The sequence below is a fragment of the Anas platyrhynchos genome, chromosome 4, assembly GCF_047663525.1.
Source record: "Anas platyrhynchos isolate ZD024472 breed Pekin duck chromosome 4, IASCAAS_PekinDuck_T2T, whole genome shotgun sequence".
NCBI lineage: Eukaryota > Metazoa > Chordata > Aves > Anseriformes > Anatidae > Anas > Anas platyrhynchos.
Window position 1 is genome coordinate 51144820 of NC_092590.1, and position 24627 is coordinate 51169446.

The window sequence follows — 24627 nt, forward strand, 5'->3', positions numbered from 1 at the left end:
TAGAATGCAGTGACACTACAAAATATTGGCACCAATGAAATGAACTGCAAGAAATACAAAGCTGGGCACTCACTCAGTGAAAACTGCTCCCAGTTCCATAAAACGAAGAGCATCAAGTTAAACGATAATAGCTCTGAGGTTTAACAACCAGCTTTGTAGCCTTGTTAAGATCTGGACAATATAAAACACAAAGAGCAAAGGGAATGTCTGGCAGAATGCAATGTGCAGTGCACAGCAGGGGAAGCACTGGCTTGATCATTAGCTATGATATGTTAATGGCTACAAGAAAGGGTTCCAAAAGTGAACAGCCATCAGGTCTGACAGCAAAAAGAAAAAAAAAAAAAAAGGATTGGGGCATTCATCATTACAAAGCCAGTGAAATTTGCATATAAAAATTGGTTCTTCAGAAGTTGACCAAGAAGTCTGGATTCCCTAAACATGTTTGTATCATAATTAAGCACTGTGCAATAAATGGTGCTGTAGAGACAGCAGGTGATTTGTTTGTTTTACAGCACAGGGCTGCATGAAACAGAGAACATGGAGCCCAGCAGCTCCTAGATACAAAAAGCCATAAGCCATACCCAACCTTTAACATTTCTTGCAGCCGACTGCCGCTACCTGCGGGATGCCAGATGACCGAGGTACGCTCAGTGAAGGCAGGAGGCAGAGCACAAGCTGTCCTCCTCTCTGCAGCAGCGCCACGCTGCAGCATTGGTGCAGCACAGGGGAGATGTGGCACAGATACACCGAGATCAAAACACTCAAACCAAGCTTCCATTTTACTTGGTGAAGCTTCTTGTGGAAACAAGACCTGTCCTTTGCTCATTTGTTAGCCTTTTCTGGCAAATAGCAGCAGCAAGAACAACAATCACAGCTGTAGAATTTGAAGAGGTTGATCTAACACACTTTGAAGAAAGGAAAAAACAAACAACCCATCAGCCTATGAAAGGCAAGCCCATAAAGACAAGCTCCCAGAGTTGCTTTCAGGCCTGCCCTGATACACTGCTAGATTTAGGCTTTAGATTTAGATCTAAAGATCTTTAGATCTAGATTTAGGCAAGACTCCTGAGGTCTTGTTCATAGCCTTGCGCGAGAAGCAGAGCACCAGGCTCCGAGGAGCTAAATGCATTATGAGTAGCAGGGTACCAGTGCTCAGTGGGGGCAGGTTCACGCTGGGTTTTTACACTGCATCTCAGAAAACAGGTAATGGTAAACCTCAGCAGATCCAAAGGAGGAAGAAAAGACTGCTTTTACAACAATGGATGGCTTGAACCATCGCAAAGTAGCAGCTTCAGGACACACAAAGCCTATCTGAGGTTAAAAAGAAGCCAGGCTTTTCTCAGCCAGACTTCCAGCAAGCAGTAAAACCTTAGAACATGACCCAATCCGTTTATGGAGAGCTTGATAAGATGAATGCTGCCAATCTGAAAATCAATAAAAAGAAATAAGGGCTGTTCCAGAAAGAACCAGTTTACCTTGAACACACAATCAAGCAGGAAGAATTTCTATAATAAGAATCTGAACCAGTGCATGCGCTGGCCACCTGCCCAGGCTGATACATTGAACCAGTCTTGCACCATTTTTTGTGGGTTCATCAAGACTCCGGAGATGGCAGAAATGCAAGGTGAGAATGGGGAAATAAGAACGTTTCAAGAACCTTTACTGCATCTCCATCCACAAATTCCTGAAAATGGATAAAATTCACAGAGCTTCTGATCTCTACTTGGAATATGGCAAGTTCAGAGTCAGCACTGGGCTCTGAATGCTGGCAACACTCCTTTACTGATGAGCATTTTGCCATGCAAAAAAAAAAAAAAAAAAAAAAAAAAAAAAAAAGATGAGGTGTGAGGTGGTAAGTGCATAAAACTTTCAGCAATAGCTGGTTAGACCTGGGACCCAACTCTAAGGTCCACGTAAAAGCATGCAATAGGATTTTGGCATGATCTTGTCCTACAGTTCAGGGAACAGCTGTGGAAATCATGGCTAGCGAAATGAGAACAGTCATGCCCTGAACAGCAGATTTTGCAGATGCAGGATGTGGCCCCCAGGCTCATTTATAAGGAGCCTTCATGTGGGGTTACGACAAAAAATATCCATTATCCATGGACACAAAAAAATAAAATATCCATGATACGTAACTTCTGCATAAAGATGAGAGCTGAGTCATTTATGATTTATTATGCATTTTCCTCCTGTTTGCATGGGTTGCTGTGGATGTCACCATCACCAGCAGAATGGGAAAAATTGCATAAGGGATGTTGTTACAGGCTGGATTGCAAGAAGAAGAGATATTGAGAGAAAAACTAACATGCTGAAGGCCAGAGAACAGATCCAACAGGTAGGGAAGGCACAGCTCCCTGCTGAAGTCGGTGGGCTTTGTGTCCCAAGGACACTCAAGCATTCTGCAGGTCAGTTCCAGCTACCTCATGTCTTTGCCCAGAGCCAGTAGTCATTTAAAACATGACGACTTCTAGCCCGGCAAGTAGCATGTGTCAATTCTACCTGACCCAGGGAAATTTAAGCTGAAAAAACAGCACAGGGAAATTGGAGCTGTGGTTTCTGCTTCAAAGTTTAACCATAGTCAGCACAGTCAGTGCCATTCGGTGCTGTGTCGGCTGATAGCAGCGTGCAGGAAAAAGGAAAAATTACATCCTGCAAGTCTCCTTAGCCTACCATGCGAGATATCTCCCTCACCAGGGAAGATGGACCCAGACAGTGGGTGCTGTGGAGGTAAAAGAAGTCACTACTAGTTTACTTGTCATCTACAGGGTAATGGCACTCACACAGCATTAAAAATTTACCAGCAATCCTGAGCAATAAACTGATAGGTGCTTCTGAAGGACAGGTCTGTCAAGGTCTAGATAAGCATAAACTTGAATCTTAGAGACATACAAAAGAAGTAAAGCAAAAAATTAGCACTAATGGGACAGAATTCTGGGAAACAAGGGAAAGCAGGTCATTCAGGGCTCTTTCAAAGCAAATACCCAACCGAATTGGGTATGTAGCTGCTTATCGACTGTTTGCTTTGGAGAGTTAAACGTATCTGCCTTTCCTGAGAACCACTCAATGACCAGGGAGGAAAAGACTGAAGAAAAATGTAGAAAGTACAAAACAATAACAAAATGAGCTTTGCTAAGAGGTCTCACTGTATGCCATCCACTGTCAGCTGAACCCCAATTTTTATTTTTATTTCTAATTTTTTTTCCACTCAGTGCCGCATCTGTAGGTCTCAGACATAAGGATCAGGACATGCTAACACCACGAGTTCATTTCATATGAGTTCCACAAGGTGCAGACACCTATACAGGTTTGCTTGCAGCATCCCTGTCTGACCTTTCAAGACCAGAACCTAGACCTTCTGCAGGTTATCCAAATTGTCAACGTGGCTGGTGGACAGACAATTTACATGGCTGAGAAACAACCCCTAGGCCACTGAACACGCAACCCAACTTTATTCATACTTAACATGTTCTGGGACTCCAAAGAGCATTTTCCACCACACTTCAAATGTAATTCCACCCCCCTTCCCTCCTTGTAATTTCTTACCTGTAGTGTTTTGACTTTTCCTAAAACGTTCTCCTGTGACATTGCTTGGACGGTCTGTTCACTCTCTGTTCTCCCATCAGGTATAAAAATACTGTCATGGGAGAAAGCTCGACTGCCCATATAATAATGGGAAGACCTGGAAAAACAGGTAATAAGTACAACAATTAATTTATGAGAGTGGCCCTTCATATCATAGCTGCACTGCTATATGGATTTTCCCTCCCTTCTGTCCGTACGAGAGCTTTGAACATTCTCATAACAGAGATATCCAAACATTTTCTGTTATCAGATCAGTGATTCCTTTGCGTGTAGTCTTCCTCCTTGGAAGAACACTAAGTGAGAAGTTTTTAATAAGAAGGTTGAAAAAGTTCAATTAATTTTCCTTAGAAGCCCCAAGGCTAAGCATTACTTTTAGAATACAGGGTAGATGATGATGATGCACATGTTACCAGATGTCACATTTAAAAAATATACTGTAATTAAAATTATATAAAATAACTGCTTAGCCGGGCTAACGTTCAAAACACAGACAGCAGGTCCAAAGCAAAAGCAACCACTCAAACACAGGAAGAGGTAATACGCTGTCGAGCTCATTACGCACCCGTTTCTGTCACCATGAGCGTGGTCACGCTGACAATGTGATGTTATCCTCAACCCACTGAACTACACAAAGCATATCAGATGGGTTTGATTGGCAACAAACAGTGAGACATGCCCATGGGCGAGGAGCCCAAGTGCCAAGGAAGGGAGTGCATCACAAATGACCTACTTATATGGCTGCTGTAAATCCACAGGCAGAGGGATTAAACCAAAAGTGTTTTAATGTACTAGAGATTTTAAAGGCTCTTCAAGAAAACTGAGGGATTTTTTTAATTTGTTTTGTTCGTTTCTTTTAAAGGATGCTCTGAGTTATTTTAGGCTTTTGGGGGGATCTTGGGGGAAAATATTTGAGTTTGAAAATTGCATTTTGTCCAGCCTAGAATATTTGATGGTGACTAGGAAGCCATTGAAATACAAACACGATGAAAGTCACAGTAGAAGAAACTGAGCAACTGAGAGGCCTTAGATCTCTTTTAATAACCTATTGGCAACACTACAGAATCCATTTACAGCTTCAGTAAATTTACAATCCAGAGATGGAAAAACTTTTTTTTTTTTTTTTTAAACCAAGCTAACCCAGACAACCTTTTAAATATGGTAGGAAACATCATAAAAAATTATTCAGCTTAAGCAAGGAAGGTGGATCCTTCCAGAGAGAGGGGTAAGTAAAACAGCAGGAAAAACTAAACCCTCACATGGGGACTGTTAATGTTAGGTCAGAGGTTGGACTCGATGATCTTGGCGTCTCTTCCAACCTAGAAATTCTGTGATTCTGTGATGTTTAAGAAAATCCATATATTCTCTTTTTCTCCATCTAAAAATGTGCCTATAGTCTATAAAGTGTTCAAAACAGCTCTATTCATATTTTGAAAAATACCTCTGGAAAGTATTTAATACATATTCATCATCCCCCCTCTCAGTGGTGTGAACTTTTTAAAAAATACAAATGATAATTTTTCTTACCAAGTATGAATTTTGTATACAATTAATATAACCCCATAAAATTGGTTAAATTATAAGATATAATTGGCTTTTCTAACAAAATTTCTTGCAGATAACCTGAGAATAATACAAAAACGAGCTCCCCATAACCTCTCTGTGTCTCCAGTTTATATATAGGATATGTTTGCACTTAAAATAAATCATCCAAGGTTTTGGAGAGAAGACACAGAGCTCCCTATATCACTTCATCCTGCACACAAGCATACTCAACTGTAAAATTATTTTTTATCCAAAAGTAATATTTGAACAACGCACTTCATTTAAAACAAACCAGCATGCAATCAAGCAAAAGAGCTATTCAACATTTCACAGCATTTTTAGCCATAAGAGAAACATTTAACTGATGCTGTGTTTTATTCTAGATTTATTTATTTATTTTAAATAAAACCCACAAGTTGATTGCCTGCTAAGGGTAATACACCTTATTTTAGAAACCTTTTATTAGAGGAAACCAGAAAAGTATATTTTTAAACCTTCTTCTAAAAAGGGTCAGGACTGAATCATCCTGACTCAGCCCACTCACAGAGCTGTGGGAACACTGCGTGGCCTTGCAGTAAGTGACAGAAAGCTTCCTTGGCCACCCAGGAAGCAGCCCATCAACCAGAGTTTTGGAAATGCATCTTAACCAGGACAAAATCCTAGAAGGTCCAGCTTGCAAGGTGAGTGGTGTGACATGAAGCTCACTGCGAGTTGGTTTTTAATACAACTATTTTGGCAAGTTTGAACTGAAAGCTTTCGTACTGCCTTCAACAGAGAAAAAGTCTGTGTATTCACAGATCTCCCTCTGCGGCCAAAACGGAGGGGAAGATGCAAATTTTGACAAACTGACCCGTGCCAACCACTCCTTCATTTGCATGGGTCGGTATGGGCAGAAGGCAAGGCCAGGGGAATTTATAGTTTACCTTAGAGCTGAGAGATCTGCTGAAGACGCACAACCCAGTTTATCCCTACCCTATCCCCTTTGAACTGAAGAGGGGTCACTAGCAGGTCAACCCCCCGAATTTCAGCAGCACATTTTGGTTTTATAGAGCTGATGCCAAACTTGTAGTTTGAAAACTTTTGTTTTTAACTCCCTACCAAGACAAACATACTCCAATTTGTCAGAATGTGTGAAACTTTCATAAAACTCCACAGTGAATTAACCCAGGACCTCTCTTCTACTGCTTCCCCTCAAAACCAGGGGATATCCAAATCCAAATACTGGACATTTCAGAACTGTGTGTCTGAGAAATTCTGGCAGCCCCATCTCCAATAGTCAGTAAAATGGCTTCATTTTTTTTTTTCTTAAATGCCTATCCAGGCTAAAGCATGTTGGAAAAAGCATATTCATACATTGTAGTAACCCAGTTTCTTTTACAGGTGAGTCTGAATAACATTTAAGGCAATTTCTAGGCTACTTCAACTTTCTGAAAGGTCTCTTATTTTATTCACTTGGAGCCTATGATCCTTTCAAATCCTCCCAGCTGTGAGTTTGACAGATTAGATCACAAAGGTCCCTGTTCCACCTTTTTTTTCCTCACTCTCCCCGTGTTCTACTGTAAAAAAGACTTAATTCCTTTGAAGTCATCATACAATAGGAATAATCGAGCTTCCTTCACTAGTTCTACCATTCTCATCTCCAAAGGCTTCCTCAGAAGCCTTTACACAATTGGATCCTCACAATCCACATCTACAGACCGGTACAGAAAGCCCTCCCTTCAATTAAAGGGTGTGTGTGCACCAGGAACAGCTCTGGAAAGCTTCCCTGTGTGTCAGAGGCAGGGGTTATTCTTGCAGCCATGGTTGAAGTTGTAGCTCAGTTCCCAACTGCTGTATCACTTCCAAGAGATCTGGGAAAACAGGGGTATCAATTTATAAGCACTTGTGTTGATAACGCTGACAGTGACACTTCAGGGGCTGTTTGTGCTGAAAATAATTGAATCACCATCTGACTCACTTCTAAACACCTGACTGAATTAAATAAATTATGGATGAGCTATTCCAAAATACAAAGCACTTAGAGCAAATCCTTAAAGACCTAATTTCTGAAGATGGGTTACTACCCAATTATTGTGCTCCAGTTTCACTTCCAATACACAAATTTTCAGAAGTCATTTTCATATAGTTGGAGCAAAGTTTGCATGAAAATTCCATTTGTTCTCAAAGTTTTCTTTGCTACACCTTTGTCCCACTTCAGATTCCCATAGACACGAAAAGAATATTCAACTTCTCAGCAAAACTAAGAGACCACTGTTCACCTTTAGATTGTTAGGATGAAATACCTGCTACATTTTGAGAACGTACTAGTTTTTTTTTGACACACAGGGGCTTTGGCACAAAAAGAGTATACCAGAATATGCCTTTATCTTGAGGGTACCCCAAGAGGGTCCAGCAGTCCCAACCACTCCACAGGACTTCTACAAATAACAAGGACAGAAGTGTCACATGGAGGGAACAGAGCAAGATATGGAAGACCACAGCACATCTTAACCATGGATGAGGACTTGACCACAACATGGGCTCTGAATCCAGGTCTCACTGTATTTAGCTATAAAAACAGTTGCCTCAGATGCATTTTGCCCCTAACTAGCTTTCTTCAGCTCAAAATGAATATGTTTCTCAGACTCTGTTTAACTCAGCGCTGAGTTAATTCATTCCTGTGGAAAGGGAGAACACCTTCTGTTAGTATTTTAGACTTCTGGAAGAATCCCAGAAAACCACAGGTAAAACTGATTACATATATGTTGATAGTATCATAAACCTAATGTATCTATACGTGAATTTGACTTGCAAAAAAATGTGCAGTAAACCCTCTTTCCATTACTCACTCTTGCTGAGGTGTCTGTGTGTGTGCGCTAAGAAACTAGGAAACATGAATGCTTCATGGCAGAATAGGACCACCAAAAGCCTACAAGAAAAGTCTGACTTCTCTTCCATGAAGACAGACAAAGAGATTTTTCTTCAGATGCCCAGCAGTCATGCATGGCTACGCACCTGTGTCTGTTTAGGATGGGTTCTTACATCAGGTCTGGCTACTCCACATGAGGACTGGGTGAGGTATTACCCTTCCTCCTCACACGTTCCTGTCACCTCTTTGGTGCCTGCTTAGTGGTTCATGTGAAACAATTGAGAGAACTGATTTGGGTGAATAAATAACTAGAGAAAACAAACAACAAAAAAACCCTCATAATTTCCTGGTTTGGCACAAGCACCCGTGCCAGCTGGCGGAGGCGTGCCCAGAGAGCTGCTGGAAAGAGTCGGATGACTGCAGCCTGGACTTCGATCATTTAATACAGCTGTGGGACTAAACCTTCAAGTACCCCAGGGTATACGCAGGGGCAATGCTGCACAGAATACAAGGCTAAGTTTACCTCCTTACTTCTCTTCTCAAAGACAAATGTGCAATCTTTAGAAAGTTTTGCCAGCAGGTTAACACTCAGATCTCAGCTCTTGCATAACCGTGCATCAATGCGTTACTGTGGTACAGAAATCTCGTCTCACCAATTGCCTCTTCAGCATCTCATAAGTGTTCCTCCCACTCTGATATTAAGAAGTTAGAAATAGAATTGGAAAATAAAGGGAAAGAAGGCGGTGTTCTGTTCTTCCATGTTCATAGAGACTGACTCAAAAACAGTCTCATGACTTCCACTCTTGTAGATTTCTGATAGAAACCAGTTCCACAGAACGAACCAAGAACCAAACTTTTTAAATACGTCCATTTTCAACACTAAGAATTCACAAAGTATGCAAAGCAAGAACAAATGTGTTTTAGCCAGGTATTGACCCTTAATATAATCCCTTCAAAGACATCTGAGAGTCACCTCCCAGAATAGTGCTGCAAGGAAATGACAGGCGAAGCGATAGCTTGCCTTTACTTAATGCTTTGTTTTAAAAAAAGAAATCTGATTCCAACTCCTTTCCTCTCTCATGAATGTCCCCAGGGCAGCTAGAGATGAAAAACACAAATTGCATTTTCTAGTCATTCCAGAGATGCATAAATACTTTAATAGATGAAAATGGACTGTAATACTGAGCTGTATTTTTAGCTATTTTCTTTCATCTGTTTACATTGTGCTGGAATGTGAGTTTTAGTTCTAAATAATGCCCGGATGGGGAATATTGTCCTTGCTGCAAGGGCTGTGAGTTACGACTGAGCTTAGGCTGCGCGTTACTCCACTGTTTTAGCAAACCCATAAACATGGTCCTTGCAAGCTAAACAGCCAAGAGGGAGATATTTCAGCAGGGTAGCTGAAGGATTCTTTCTCATAAAGTCAACTTAGGAATCATTTCTTTGCTCAGTCTAAAGATGTGTCCATGTCGATTTCAAAAGCTGCTGAACCTCAGGACACAAACTCTGAGGAAACTGCACAATCCCGTTATTATAACCCACCAGAGCCCCACTGATGTCAAGGACCTGTTCTACAGTCTCTGATTAAGTAGCCCTGCTCATTTCAAAAGACATCGTGCAACATTATGCTACACAAAGCTTCAGCATGGTGTCACCAGGAGACTTGTAACCTATGAACTTGCCATAAATTGTCCCTTAAAAGCAGGGATCGAGCCTAGTTTTGAGTAGCTGATGCATCATTAATACATGCTAGTAATGTAACCAACATCTTGGGCAGTAAGGGCACAGAAATCAATCTTGAGAAACCTCAGGGCCCTGAATGCCCTCATAAGCCTTAACATCCCTGACCAGCCTCACCTGGGACCTCCACCTACACACATGGACTGGGGGCAATATTTGTGATCACACCTGGGGGCTTTGGTTGCTGCCTGAGCTGCGCTGGAGGAGCGCTGGCTCCAGCTTGGCCACAACCATGTCTGGCCACGAAGGCCCTTGATCCACACCTCAGTTTGCAGACTGACTTCTTGGCTTGGCTTGCCCTGCCCTCTCACTGGGGACCTACCTGCCTAGTGATCACTGGACCTGATCCTGACCTACAAACTGATTTCCCAACTCAGCCTGGAACCTGTCCTATCATCCAGATATTGCCTTATCTGCACACAGGTTCAACTTGGCCACCATCCCACAATCTGTCCCTGCTATCCTTGCTTTGGTACCGTGGGACCGGGCCCTGGGCAGCAAGGCAGTGTACGCAATGGAAGAAGTGAAGACCAGAGTAGAAGTAGTTCTGGCATTACTGAGGTGAAAAATAAACTAGTCATGGTCAGGGTTGAGGATGAAAGATAAGGAAAAAGAAGATGGAGCTCAGTACCTGCTCAAATGTTGAGGACCACTGCAGAGTGAAAGAGTAAAGAAGATGGAGCTCAGTACCTGCTCAAATGTTGAGGACCACTGCAGAGTGAAAGAGTACCGAAGAGATCACGATCTTATACCTGTTATGGTGCATGTAATGAGGTGGTTTTATGCTCAAACAGTGGCTGAAAAAAATAAAGTAATGACAGGATGATGGCGTTTACTGTAAATCACTAGTAAGTGATAGAATTGCAACAAGTGGTAAAAAATCCTAGCTCACATACCTTAGAACAAAGCTTCTGGAGCTTTGTCAAGTTGATAATAGAGAGGAAGAAGACAAGATCTGAGGTGTCAGAGTGCTGCTAACAAGGCTCCAGGAGAAGGTGCACACCAAGCACCACTGCTCCCAGGCATCCCACTGGAGTCAGGAAAGCACTCATAAGGGAAATTAGGAAACTGACAAAAGCCAATTGGAGTAATCAGTCTAATAGGAAAAGAAAAATTGCCCAATGAACAAAAATTGGATGTGACAGAGGGAAGGCATTTGGGGAGCTCTTTGAAGGAGCTAGTAGGTAGAGATCAGTTTTTAACTGGTGGTCTAGATTGCTTCACACAGAGCTGCCCACTGCTACATCCAGGTGGAAATGTGTCAAAACAGCGTCAGGAATTGTCCAAGAAGGGACTGGGACACTCAACTGCACCCAAAACACAAGAGCTTGTGACTGTCCAGAGTCTGGTTATTTTCATGTTTAGTCAGCACCTTCACGTCATAGGGATTTATGAATGTATAAATATACCAACAGATAATAAACCAATACATTAAATAAAGTTTTCTTATTCCTCCTATTTTAACAAAGCAGTTTCCTACAAATTAGCAGTTATAGGTTGTTGGGTTTCCCTCCTCCCCACTCTCAAATTTAGAAATTCAACAGCTGAGCTGTCGGTGAATCATTTTCATGAGATCAAGTGCTCTAATAGTCATGCAGGGGAAAAAATACACAGCCATTAAAAGCTTACATATTAGGCTTACAAATTTGAGTTGGAGGTAGAAGCAAAACTTTATGAAAAGCTGAAAATATCATGAGCTGCTTTCGGAAATTTGGGGACAGACTGCATGCCTACAAGTACTTTGCCTGAGGAGTCTGCCTAAAGGAGACGCTGAATACAGACTGCCTGTTTCTTGGGATCAAGCCTTGGATGAAATCCCTGGAGTGGCCTGGAGCAGGAACACAAATCTTTGTGTCCTGCTGGTTGTCATCTGCACCAAATCTGGTCCGTACAGGTAGCAAAGGTCAACACTAAGAAAAGAAGATCACAGCACTTGTCCTACTCCTTTCACTATTCCCCCAAAGTAGCATGGGAGATACTCTTCACATGAACTGCAACACCCACCAAAATGTCGTGGAAATGTGAGCAGCAAGGTGAACATGCCATCAGAGCAGGGGCTTGGCTTGCTCAGGAGGCAACATCAAGTCCAGAAAGAGACAGAGCAGGTTGTCCTGATCATTAGTTTTTGCATGATTTAATCAATCACCAGTCAACCACCAATCAATCAATATTATTTTAAAGTACATGCCGAGTAATTACCTGAAAGATAATAGAGAGTCACTTGAGAAATGAGGAAAATACAATTGCGTTCATTTTTCAGGTCAGTCTCTATGACAACAGGAGTGAACGCCATTGATCAGCAGTTAGTAACCAAGGCCACATTTGACGCAGATGAGTTGTTCTCATTCACATGAAATGCAAAATTATAATTAAACATTCAGATGCTAAAATGGAGATATGAGAGATGAGTAACAGTGAATAAATGGTATCACACCCTAGGCCTAACTTATATAATACTCTGTTATTGGAGGAGAAGACCACAATTACCTGCAGAAATTCCCAAGCTGAGCACACTGTTTACAAAACCAGGTGGATAATTTTGTTTTTTGAGGAAATTGCCAGCTGGGAACAATCACAGAAAGGGTGGCTGAGCACTGAGCAATCTCTAACTTCTGTGAGAACAAGCAAAAGAATACAGGTCCCGTTCTGCACCTGCCAGAAGAACCTGCACGTTATTTGGAGGACTTACTTTCAACGCTGTGATATCCCTGCCATCTGTGTACGCACAACCTCAATATAAACTGCACTCATAGGAACAAAGTTCACATAGGCTAAAAACAGACACAATACTGAAAGCACAATTAGTGTTGCTCCTCCCCACCCCCTTTTATTTTTCTTCCTTTTTTTTTTTTTCTTTTTGTACAGAAGATGAAGGTTAAAAAGGGACTGAATCACTGTGGCTTTGTCGGCATCAGTTGTTGCCATCGTTCCCTCCCCACTTACAGTGGAAGGAGCTCTTTGTTTAGTCCTCAGTCCATCAACCCACAAGAACTCCAACAAAATTTACCCCTGGATTGTCAGGAGAAATTAGGAAGATTTCTGCTCCTCTCAGGAGCCTGCCACTCACGCAGCCTGCAGCTCTGTGCAGATGTATGGCCTTGGATCACACTGCATCTTGGCTCTGTGTCCCAGTTTATCACCCTAGGGTGTCCCTCCTGGGAACTTCCAGTCACAAGCCATAAAACTCCTGACACAGCATGGGAACACAGCATGCTCCCTGCCCCAGCTCTGGTCCATAAACCCTTTATTGCTTATTTTGCTTATCTATATGGCCTAATGATGAAACCTGTGCAAAATACTTACCTTAAACCTTAAATCCACACTAAGCATGTCTTCAAGTGCAGACACTGGGCACATATCACCAAAAGTACTGAAAGGTTCTCCTCCAATCCTGCAAGTGTCCAGTTCACATCTCCAGACGTGAAGTGTCCTGACAAGATGTCAGGATAATTCTCAAGGTAAGATAATCCTGAAGTTCTACCAGTAAAACTGTCAGAAACCAAGCTTCGTATTTGCAAGGCAATGCTTATGGCTTCCACAGTCACGGGTGTGAAATAATGCAATTATACGATCTTACCGAATTATCTGATTAAGTGCAACAGGGATACATCTTGAAAAGCAAGCAGCAAGGTTGCTTGCCAAAATGTGACATTTTCACGGAGCAAATACATTCCCAGAAACCACGTTGCTTATGCACGCAGTCCCCACAAGCAGAAAAGGAGCTGAATTCATTAGGTGAGCGCTAACTGCTGCAGTTTTGCACAGCTCTATTAGGGCAAAGAGCTGGGTGATTCAGGTCCAGTCCCAACAGTGGTTCTTGCTGACTAAGGTTGAGCAAAAGCTAGGCAAAGCTGTTTACAAGACAATAAATCTGTCCCACCTTCTTCTTCACAGGCAGTCCTCCACAGCATACAGAAAGAATTGAGATCTTTCAAAAATTCCAGCTTAATTAAGGTGACTCCATGAAGGTGATGTGAGAACAGTTTTATGGGGATTATGGGGAATTTGATAGGGATTTACAAATAAAGAGGGCGAATTTCATGGCCAGGCACATTCAACAGAATGAAGATTCCCAGGAGACTTTTTCCTGGAAGATCAATATTGTCACACTTGAGTTTTACAGAGCTGACAGGTTATTGCCATGTCCTTTGGAATATTGCACTCAGCCCAACTAAAGGCACTGCCATAGAACTACAACTAAAATGCAATTCCCCAGCTGCCTCTGCACGTTAACCCAGAATCACAAACTGTGCAGGTCTTTTCTCACAATGCCTGCTTAGTGTCCTTCACGAAAAACAATACCACAAATACTAAATGTTATAAAAGGTCTGACAGCCTCAGAACAGAAGCTTCTAGAGACTTTAGTGAAGCACCACAAACGCAATTTAACTTGTCGTGTAATAAGCACTTCTATCTCCTAGCTCTTATGCTTACGACAGAAAGTTAATGGATACAGTTTTAACTTCTTAAACTTGAGAAGGGCAATGTAAGAGTAGGCAAAGGAATTCCAGTCTCTCAGAAGGCAGGGCAAGACACATTGCAGTAACAAACCTCCTGCCCGGGAATTGCAAAACAACACAGATGAATATAGGGGTTGAAGAGCGCATACATCAGGTTACCAAGAGCATTATTTGCATCTGATGAGTCCAAGAAGTTGCTGTGAGAAGGGATGGACAGGCAGAGCTCCCAGCCTGCTTCCAACTCAGCTGGTGAAGCTACACCCCATGCAGATTACCTGGATTTCTCACGGTGTGTCTGCATCGCCTGGTCGGTGCGTTCCCCATTAGAGATTCAGGTGCTTGCTCTGAGCAGGCTTGTAAGCCAATATAGCACGCAGTGAAATATTAGCTTAGCTCTCAGAAGCGATATTGATGTCTTACTTAGCCTACACTTATTTCTTTTCTTGTTTTTACCTTCCTGAAGGAGCTTACTTAGCTTTTCAAAACAGCAAATCTCTCCTCCCCTAAACAAAAACTCCACGTGAAATGTCTGCAAACAACAAATCAATGTACTTTACAGGCTACTTAAGAAATGTAGCTCCATTCAGGGAATGTAAGCATTCCCATTTTTTTATTTTTATTTTTTAATTTTTGCAAAATTGGAACTTTTATTACTATTAGCTTTAAACATGCTATCTTTCTACGTTCTTAAAGAGTTTGAAGTAGAGGAGTTTATAAAACTATTCAGGAATTTAGTTTTATATAAATACACTAGTAGTTATTTAGATTCCCTTTGGTTCATTTCTGTATGAATGCTGAAAGGTATGGTAATGCATTTACTGGCAGACAACTTGTAAACAACTGTGTATGTTAGTTTACTTAAATAGCTGATCTCTGCATTTAATTCATAAACATTTGAAGTTATACTACAGGCAAAAAAATACAGTGGATGAAAGCCACGCCACTGAAAACTGAAAAGGTTGGCAAAGCTAAGCTCCCAAAAGTGCTTTAATGCACCACGCTGAACATCTATGCACATTGTAGGATGGCTAAATGTGGCAGATGCTACCTGCAAACTGAAAATTGTTATCAAATCCCACCTACATTTGTACCACGAAGCCTGACAGGGAAAGCAGAGCTCTGTGTGAGATAATTTCTAGCAGGCTAATGCAGAAGAAGCTCTCATGAATCACTTGCACAGAAAGAAACATCCCACTTGAGACTTGGGACCATCCATATTTGCTCATCCCCTGTGATTTACATCATGAGAACTGATTTATTCCATTAGGGACTTAATTTTAATGCCTTTATTAATTAGATAAAGAAGTTGCCCATGTTTAAAAATGCCAGCATTTAACAGCCTCAGGAGGGTCTGCCACCCCTTCACTATGCTGTTGTGGAGTGAGGCAAGCTCCCCTCCCTATCACTGCCTGTGTCTGGGCACAGCACTGAATTTTCAGTTACACAGAATGGGAAATCCCTGGGAGCGAGATGATGCTTTTTGTTTTGCTCTTACTCACTAGTCTGCTCTTGAGGCAAAAGATACGGTGACTTCCTACAGCTGCTCAGCATCCTGTGTGCAGGTAATGCAGCGCCGCAGCAGCCAGCCACATCCCCCAGCTACAACACTGCTACCTTCAGTCTCCATTTGCTGAAACTTTGGGACAGGTGAAAGAGACATACGAGATTACACTGAAGAAACCAAAGGGGAAACCAAGAACTTACAGAACAAAACAAAATTATAGATATGTTTAAGTTTCAAGACATCTCACATCTTTACAGCTGTGATTTTGCACCATTGAAAATAAAGTGGAGGGTCATGTTTCTGATATAATAATCCCTCCCATTATTTCTGCAGCAAATTCTTGTGTTCTCTTCCCATCGGTTCTTGGCACTGGAATACACCTGATCACCAGGTGTCCCTCTCCCCTCCCTTCCCCCTTCTATTCCACATTCAAATAGGATCAGAATAAAAGCAGCCTGTTTGTTGACCCTAATTACAATGCAAAAACTGTACAGGTGTGGACCAAAAGAGGGCATTTCCATCCGGACCCAGAAATATCACCTTGCAGGGAAAAGCATGCAATAAAGCATCTGTAGCAGCCAGTTCAAGATTCCCTTTTCCAATTTTTTAAAATTGGGAAATTGCTTTTAAGCAGGGATGCCATTAATATGACTGCTCAGGGATGCTACATCACGGAGCAGGATTAAAATTAATTTCTGCTCAACCCTGGGATTCCTTTCTTGTCCACGGGCACATGCTCCCAGCAAGCAGCTTGTGCAAGCAGCGGGACCTTGGTTTCTACAGCAGCAGGTGTCATGTTCAGAAAAGATGCACGCGCTTCCCAACAACCAGTGCACAACTTTCTACCATCAAGCCCTGCCCCTTAAAAGCAGGGACACCGAGCCTCATGTTTGTACAGGCCCCCAGCTGTGTGGCACGCTCCTACCTCAGACCACCGTTGGGCTCTTCATCAGAGGAGAAGGCGCCGTTGCAGACGTTCCCGAAGGAGTGGCTCGGCTTCAGTTTGGCTTCCTCGCAGTCTGAGGCAGGCTCCCTTTTCTTCCGCTTGCCGAAGAGCTTCTTGAAAGGCTGGAACTTGCCTGCTTTTTTCTTGTCTGTGGATTACAAGGCAAACACAGGCAGGGCTGAGGGAAGCGGCCCCCGGCGCGACTCGCCAGCACTCACCGCGGTACCGCGTTCAAAGGGAGAATGAGGTCAAAGAGCAAAGCAGCAGCCCGAAGCAGCCCAGCGCCTGCGATGTAAATGCTGGGCTGCAACTCCCTGCTGACGTACAGCACTGGCAGAGCAAAAGTAAGAGCATTAAAACATCTGCTCCCGGGTTTAAGGGTCTGCTTGGAGGCATCAGCTGAATGTCTGGATAAGGGGAAAGGATAATTTTACTGAGCAAGAATGTAACATTGGGGATCATTTTTAGGCTTATGCCATGCTTTTGTTTTGGCCTTTTTACCAAAAGATATGCACTGCTTTGGTTTCCCCACTCAGGCAGGTGCAGGATCCCCTGTGTGCAGTTGAAAGCAATTGAAAGTCACCTGCTGTACTCTACTTACGGGACCTCACAACCAGGCAAGTCGATTTGTAAATGAGAGAAGAGCACAGGACAAAGTCCTGTTGGTTTGCTGGTGGGTTACTTCAATAAACATTTTTCTGAGCCCCCAAAGTAACTGAGAAAGGGACAGATTTTGACCAAGCACTTCTTCCTTGAGATATTTCAATTTTTAAAAGCTTCACCAAAAAAGCACAGCCAAAAGACAAAGCAGACATGAAGACAGGACCAAGAAATAAAACAAGTTAACCAGAAGTGATTTTTTTTTCCCACCCCACAAAAGTTTGAAGAAAATAAATGTAGCTGCAAACTACTTTTCTATCAACATGTATTTACAAAAACTTACTAACCACTGCCAAGAGGAGGTTAAGTTCTCTGGGCTGGGATGCACCAAAGAATTTCTAAAACATATAACTGCCAAAAACTTCATTTCTTTTCTATCTCTATGCAATTTTGCAGTGAGTCTACTTAAAACAAACTAGTGGTATTAAAAACCTTTCAGCCTCCCATCGCAGCCCAGCTGGAGAAGCATCCTGTTGTACTGATGACACAGAGTTTCGTAACTCTTATAGATTTCCCTCCTGCAGCAGCACCTGGCAGTGCCACGTCGGGTTTCATGCCTCACTCTGCCATACCTGCATATGGCGAAGCCACGTCTGGGTGACTCCCCAGAGCAGCTGCCAGAGGCGTAACAGTGGAGTATCGAGGAGAGGAAAGACACCAAAGCACGTTGCCACCTGGCTGCTTCCAGCGACGGGGGGTTTCCAAGCCAGCAGGGTGCCAGCCAGCCCCAGCTGAACCCAGGGGTGGGGACAAACTTGCACAAAGAGCGAGAAAGCTGCAGGAGGCTCCTTGTGAATCTGAGGGCATCTGCACCCAATTACGGATGAAGCAGGAAACCTAGATCAAAGTAAGAAGTCAAAGATGCAATAGATACTAATGCCGCATTTCCTTGACAAATCCCTAAGAGGTTTACCCAGCATCATCTTCTCGTTCAGCAGTTAAGGCTCACGGCATTTGCGCAACTTCATTAGGACAACACAGCACCCCAGTAGCAGCGTGGAGATAAAAAGATGAACTGCTGGATTATGAACCTCAAAAACAGCTTAGGGAAACAATCTCCACCGAAGCTGCCTAATTTTACTAATATGACAACACCCCAGAAGGAAAATGGGGACATTTAAACAAGGAGTTTACTTCTCCCTGTCCCTTAGCTCTGCGTGCCATGCACCAGCCAACTCACATCTCCAGCCTGCTTGCTGCTCAATTCCAGCTTCAGAGAAAAGCATCGGTACACAAAGCCCCAGACAGGCAGGCAGGCAGAGACACATTATTGCTTTAGGCCACAGCTGCCCCAACCCTTCACACGCTTCAGACTGCCTGCAAAATCTCATAAATCAACTGGCAGCACATAGGGGAGGGAAAGGACTGGTACCAGGCCCAGGAGTGGGGATGGAGCTGCTCCTGCACAGCTCCCGCACTGCCCGCCCCTCAGCCTCCTTTGGAAGGGAAGGCTGTGTGATGCCATTTAAGGCGATCTACTGTACAAATCAATTCAGCAGCAGCATTTTGTTAAAAAAAGCTTCTCACTGTGTTAGCCACCCCCCATCCCCTTGTCCCTGCCTCTTCTGGAGGTCTGTGGTGAAACTGTGCTTCAACTTGTCAGCTCCAAACCTACCCCGCTGCTCCAGCTGTGAGGCCGGGTGTTGAACAAGACAGACCAACACAGCCCTCATCGCAAAATGGGTAAAAGCCAACGTGGTTATCTCCAACCAGGTCTGTTTGTCTCCATGTGATTCAGCACATCCCTCGGCTGTTTCCCACTCCACCCAGCACCATCACAGTTGTCACATTGCTATGCATGAATTCTTTAAATCAGGCTCCGTGAGTCACAACCAACAGCCGTCCCTGCAAGGGCTGCACGCACCTTTCCCGGTCCTGACAGTGTAGACATGAGGAGCAGCCAGCCCTAACCGCTAAGGCAAAGTCTAGCATGCAAATTTGTCATGAGATTTTGTAGAGGAAGACATGGGATGATATCACCTACAGGGTAAAATCTGTCCTGTAACAGGAAAACAATTACAAAAAAAAAGGAACCAAAACATTGGCAGTGCAGCAACAAACTCCCTGTGCGAAATCCTTCCAAGTCTCTGATGCTCGAGCTCAAACGTGACTCATCCCTCTCGCCTGTCTGTGCTTCAGAAAGGAAAACATGGGACAGATAAGGCTGAAGGTTGGGGTACCCAATGCTGTCAGCTTGTGCCAAGGGCAGTTGCTGACAGAGCCAGGACGGCTCACGCAGGCCATTTCCTCCTCTCCTTAATCCCTCAAACATGATTCCTACAAATTCAGCCTTGGAGAACACGGGAGAGCAGCAATTAAGCCTGTTTCTGCCTGTTGTACAGGGCTCTGTCGTTCAGATCACTGTAAGCAGTTAGCAGCAGATCAGTTTGGAATCGCAGCAAAACACGAGGTGTGAGGGCGACAGATAAACAGAGTTGGCCACGCTCGCTGAGTAACACAGCGCATATGGTCGCTGCTCCCTCCCCAGCTTCTTCCAGAGGAGTAGCAGAGCAAATGAGAATAACCTGTACCCTGCCACACAATTTGTCAGCTGCTCAAAGACACACACAGCCCAACACGGAGCCAGGTAAAGCAGAGAGCAGCGGCATCACGAAGGCAGCCAGTGATCCCTCTGCTCGTGGTGGCAGACAGGAGACCAAGAGGAAGAGCTCCTCCCCTTGCACCATCTCTCACTCCGAGGCTCTCTCCGGTAAAGATTAAGGTTGGTGTAATGGATTTTATTGCCTGTAAATCAGGCACAGCCTTTGGACTTCAGCTGGCAAAGTGTTAGTAACTGCACCAGCCAGCAAATCCCTGTCAGATAGCTTGTAGTTAAACTACTCAGATGTCACCCAAATCCACTGTGATTCCTCAAAAACTGCACGGAGCCCTCACACAAGCATGGGTGGGCCAAAATTTAACTGCAGCTATTACATGGGAAGAGATTTAAAAGAGTGGAAGGAAAAGAAGCAATATACCCCAAACAGCAGGCACAATGCAGAGGTGAGGCAGCACCGCTGACATGTGGATGGCACAGAGGAGATACCACTGAAAGCATTTGAAAAATAATTTTCAAGTGAAATGAGCCTCACACAACAACAGAAAGAGACCTAATAAGTAACAAGGCGTTGGTTCCTTGCAGCTTGTCCTCTTTGCTGTGGTGCTGGGGCACTCAGAGTGGGGAGAGAGAAAAAACTTGCAGGGAAGAGGCCTCTCCAAGCAGAATGGACCCAGCAAGGACATCAGCTGATGGGCAGAACCATGGTGGTTCAGGGGAAATATAAAAGCAGGATTTGTAGTGACTTTTTAGAATGAAAGTTATCATGGCCAAGATTTTTTAAGCCTGAGTCTTGCAGGTGGGTTTGTGGAGGTTTCCCAGACACTTGTTCGTATGTGAAGTGCAGCACCTGCCTGTAAGGCCTGTCTGTAACATGAGGCACTGCACAGGGGCTGTGTCCAAAATAACAGCATTCCTTGTCAGGGGGTGTAATGGCCAGAAAATGTGCTGTAATAGAATAATGAAGACATGAATTATTAAGTTCAGAGAATGGAAATCCACACACATGTAACGTTATGAACCACACGGTAGGGAGAGGGCATGAGACACCGAGCTGCAGGCACAGTGTAGCAGTTAAGGAGAAAAAGAACCAAAATATCATGGTAAGAGGGAAAGTTGATGGACATTTCTAACCACATCTCTACAGTGAAAAAAAAAACAAGCTGTGATGACTTTGGTTTGTGCTGATGCTCTTGGCTTTAGACTCAGGAGCAGTGTTCCCCAGCGAGGCGTCTTCGCTCCTCCAGGAGTGGGAACCAAGCTGTTTGGATACAAGGAAGGAGGAGGGCAGGCCCTGCTCTGCTTGGTCATGTTCCGAAGTTTTAAGATGAGCTCCTCTACCTACTGGGGTTCATCAAATTTCAGTGGGAAAGCTGTTTTCTGGATGTTTTTACACCCCATGATCTCCCCTCAGCCCATTGCCCTCTCTTCCACCTGTAACAAAACCCACTCAACCAAACAAAAAAACAGCTGGGGGTGACAGATGGACACAGCCCAGCCATACAAAGCAGATGCTAACACCAAGGAGCCTGAGGAAACGTTTAAGCTAACACAGAGGGAATAAGATCAACATGAAAAAGGCTGGTGTTCAGGCTCAGCGACATGGCTTCCCAGCAAGGAGGTCAAGTCCCAGCTGTGAGACATTTAGCGACAGAGCGTAAGCAGAAAGTAAGCAACAGTCCCATGGTGATGGAGATGAGACAACATAACCAGAGATGAAATCAATACTTGAGAAATGTTAAATGACAACAAGATTGGGATGGATCGAAGACAACAGATTGGTGCAGATGCAATAGTCTCAGAAAACACCTAGGCAAAGCTAAGTTAAAATAGCCTGCCAATGCTTGTCTGTTTTTCCAAGAGTATCAAGTGATCTTGTAAGAGATACTATTTCTTGCAGACCTTGCCCCACAGAAAGCATGAGGTATTCTTGGATTACCTGATAGAAACTAGTAATACTACCTACAGGATCCATAACACAGCAAGAACCAATCTTGCTTTTCAGAAACATGCCTTCCCTTGCCACCTGGAGAAGCAAGAACATTGCCATAGACAGATCGTTTTGTGATTTCCTTCCTCCCAGAGACTGTACCTGCCAAAGAAAATGCACGCAGCTGAAACAGATGTTAGGAAACATGAATCAGCAATATAGATTCTAGTAAAGTTCAAACAGGCACCATAAAATAAACTTTGGCACCCAGAGCAAAGAAAGCTACTTCAACACTTCTCTTTACGTAACAAGGAAATAACAGGGAAAGTAAAACCTTATCTGACTCGCTTCAAGGTAAAAGGACTCAACCTCCGCTGCACGAGGAGTGCCACAGTTACTGGTACTGGCAAGGAAGAGAGGTTAATGCAGGAGGAGAGTGAAGAGCAGTGCTTGTGTGTTCAGATGACAGCAAACAGAAGAACTAAAGCCAAGTGGATGCTGCTCCTTTCCACTTCTTCTAGTTTCTTTCACTTTACTCTAGCAGGTGTCTTACCTCCCACCACTTGTAAGCTCCCGTTTTCCTCCTTTCCCCCAGCTGTAAGTTAAAGCCTTTCCAGCCAGCCCTGCTATTTCAGTAGCAGCCGGAGTTTCCTTCTTCTTTCCCCATCTCCTAGGGGAGACGCCCCTGGTACAGGTTACAAGAGTGAGTAGCAGTCAAGGGATTTAAGGCCATGTGGGATATGCACCCTGAGCACAGTCACAGCAGCTAGTGGCGTTTGTACGTGTCAGGACATTGACAGAAGGGTTAAGAAAATGCAAGAGATGTTACCCAGGCACGGGGCTGCACATGGGAGCATACGGGGTAAGACAAAGCTTATAATAGCTCTGCATTCTGCGATGCATGTGAGATGCTTAGAAAGGAAGAGACTACAACAGCTTCTGATTCACTGCTACAGCACCCATCCATTATGTAAGAGGAGGGACAAAAATTCATTTTACCAGGACAAGACTTATTCATGGAAGACCCTTTTGATATTCTGTGTTTTATCTAAGGTTTCTTGACATGCATTAAACACTTGATGTCAACATGGTAGAGGTATTGGCTAACTGTTTCCTTCTCCAGTGAAAAAAGATATTCTGCAGAACTTGGGATTTCCTCAGCTGATTCATTTTTTTTATAAGACAATTCCTGCTTGGAACTATAACACCTGAACTACTGGCCAAGGTCCCAAAGGTGAGGTTCCAGAGCTGCAGAGCAGTGCGAAGTCCGAGGAGCACAACCCTGGGCGGCCAGACACCTTCCTGCTGCCTCTCCCCAGGTTTTGGCAGTCATTTACACCCCAATCACTATTAATAAGATCATTCTCGCTGAGGAGTATGTTACGTGAAATCTTCTCTGTCCCTCCAGCCCCTAGAGCAAGTCCTGTATTACACCAGTAAAAACTTTTGCATTGTGCCAATTGTCATTTTTTTTCCCACTGGTGGGAGAAGGAACATTTCTTCCTCACAGAAACTACCTGCTTCTGATATAAAATAAAGCTGGCATCTGTTGTAAGACAAAGCTGAGAGGTCTCCTGAACACAAAGGAGGACCAGGACGCTAGGCCCGAACTGGGTGGCTGGAGGACTGGGCCAGCAGAGAGCAGAGGCAATACTGAAGTATCCCACACAAACTCATTTTGTGCATTTTGCTGAGATACCCTCTAGTAACTTGGCCCTGATCAGCTAGAAACAGGAGAGAAGACAAACCTGGACAGGCCAGCAGGTCACAGCACAAACGTAAGCCAGAACAGAGATGCAACTACAAAAAATATGAAATGTCAGCTGATGGGAAAGGCTCCTGGAACAGGTAGGGGGGTCTCTACGAGTGAAGGGGGATGAGCCAGCTGTGGGGAGAAACAGCTCAGCTCATAAATCAAAGCTGAAAGCAAGCAGGTACTTCCAATGTATTTTAGACTAGGATTTGATTTTTTTTTTTTTTCTGCAGCTGAAAACACTAAAACTAGCAATTTATGGAGTGCCTTCAAAGTGGTGTCACCACTCAGAGCAACAGGAACTCACTAATAAAGAAAATCAACAAACCAAAATGTTTTTTTTGTTTGTTTGTTTGTTTCACTGTGATAGGCAAGCATGATTTTTTTTTCATTCTTGCAGTTTCAGTTTAATGCACTTTTACAATGACAGATTTATAAAAGAATTGTACCCTTGCAATTCAGGTAAGGTGAAAAATATTTTAAATAGGCCAGATGAAATTTAGAGAGTCAATTTTTTATTTTATGAACTTGCTTGGTCCCTAGACACAGGAATAGTTTTGCTTTGTTTTTGGAAGCTATCAATACTCCTTTTGAGTTAGAGCAGCTCCATGGATAACAGGATAACAAGGAAAAAATACAGTGTATGTTCCATGAAGTAGAATTACTTTAAAAAAAAAAAAAAAGTTCAGATATAGCTCTACAAGTAATTCTAGCCTGGCAAAAAGGAGAAAAAAATAAAACAAACAAACAAAACATAACAATTCCTTTATGTCTCTGTTGTTTTTCAGATTTCCAAGAGTTATAAAGTGCAATGGAAGAGCCAAGAACAAAAGGAATTGTATTCCAAGCAAATCACCAACCACAGCAACGCTATATTTTAGTAATCTCCTCATTAAATTTAGAAAGGTAAATCTGAGCAGAAGGCAGCAAATCCATCTGCCCTCCCCAAGCTTAGGGAGTTGAAACCTCAGAACCACCTCTAAATTTTGCAATGAGTCTTAAAAAACAACCAAAAAAACAACAACTCATACCTGAGTGGCATGGAAGCCAAGTCCAACCTGAACTCAGGCTGAACGTGTCTAAAAGAACTAAATCACTTGTG

At 43.3% G+C, this 24627-nt stretch overlaps 1 protein-coding gene across 6 annotated transcripts in view; it reads right to left on the bottom strand.

The window, feature by feature from the left end:
• The window catches only part of CRACD (capping protein inhibiting regulator of actin dynamics), a 122768-nt gene that overhangs the window by 22913 nt on the left and 75228 nt on the right, over positions 1-24627 (bottom strand). For 5 of the 6 annotated variants that reach the window (XM_072037589.1, XM_021267653.4, XM_021267655.4 and 2 more), the window contains 2 exons: positions 16605-16773; positions 3547-3682 (listed from right to left, as the gene is read on the bottom strand). In XM_072037589.1, coding sequence (XP_071893690.1) covers positions 3547-3682; positions 16605-16773 — 305 coding nt within the window. Of the gene's footprint in view, positions 1-3546; positions 3683-16604; positions 16774-24627 lie in introns of those variants that run through there. The other variant, XM_072037592.1, reaches the window with a different exon arrangement.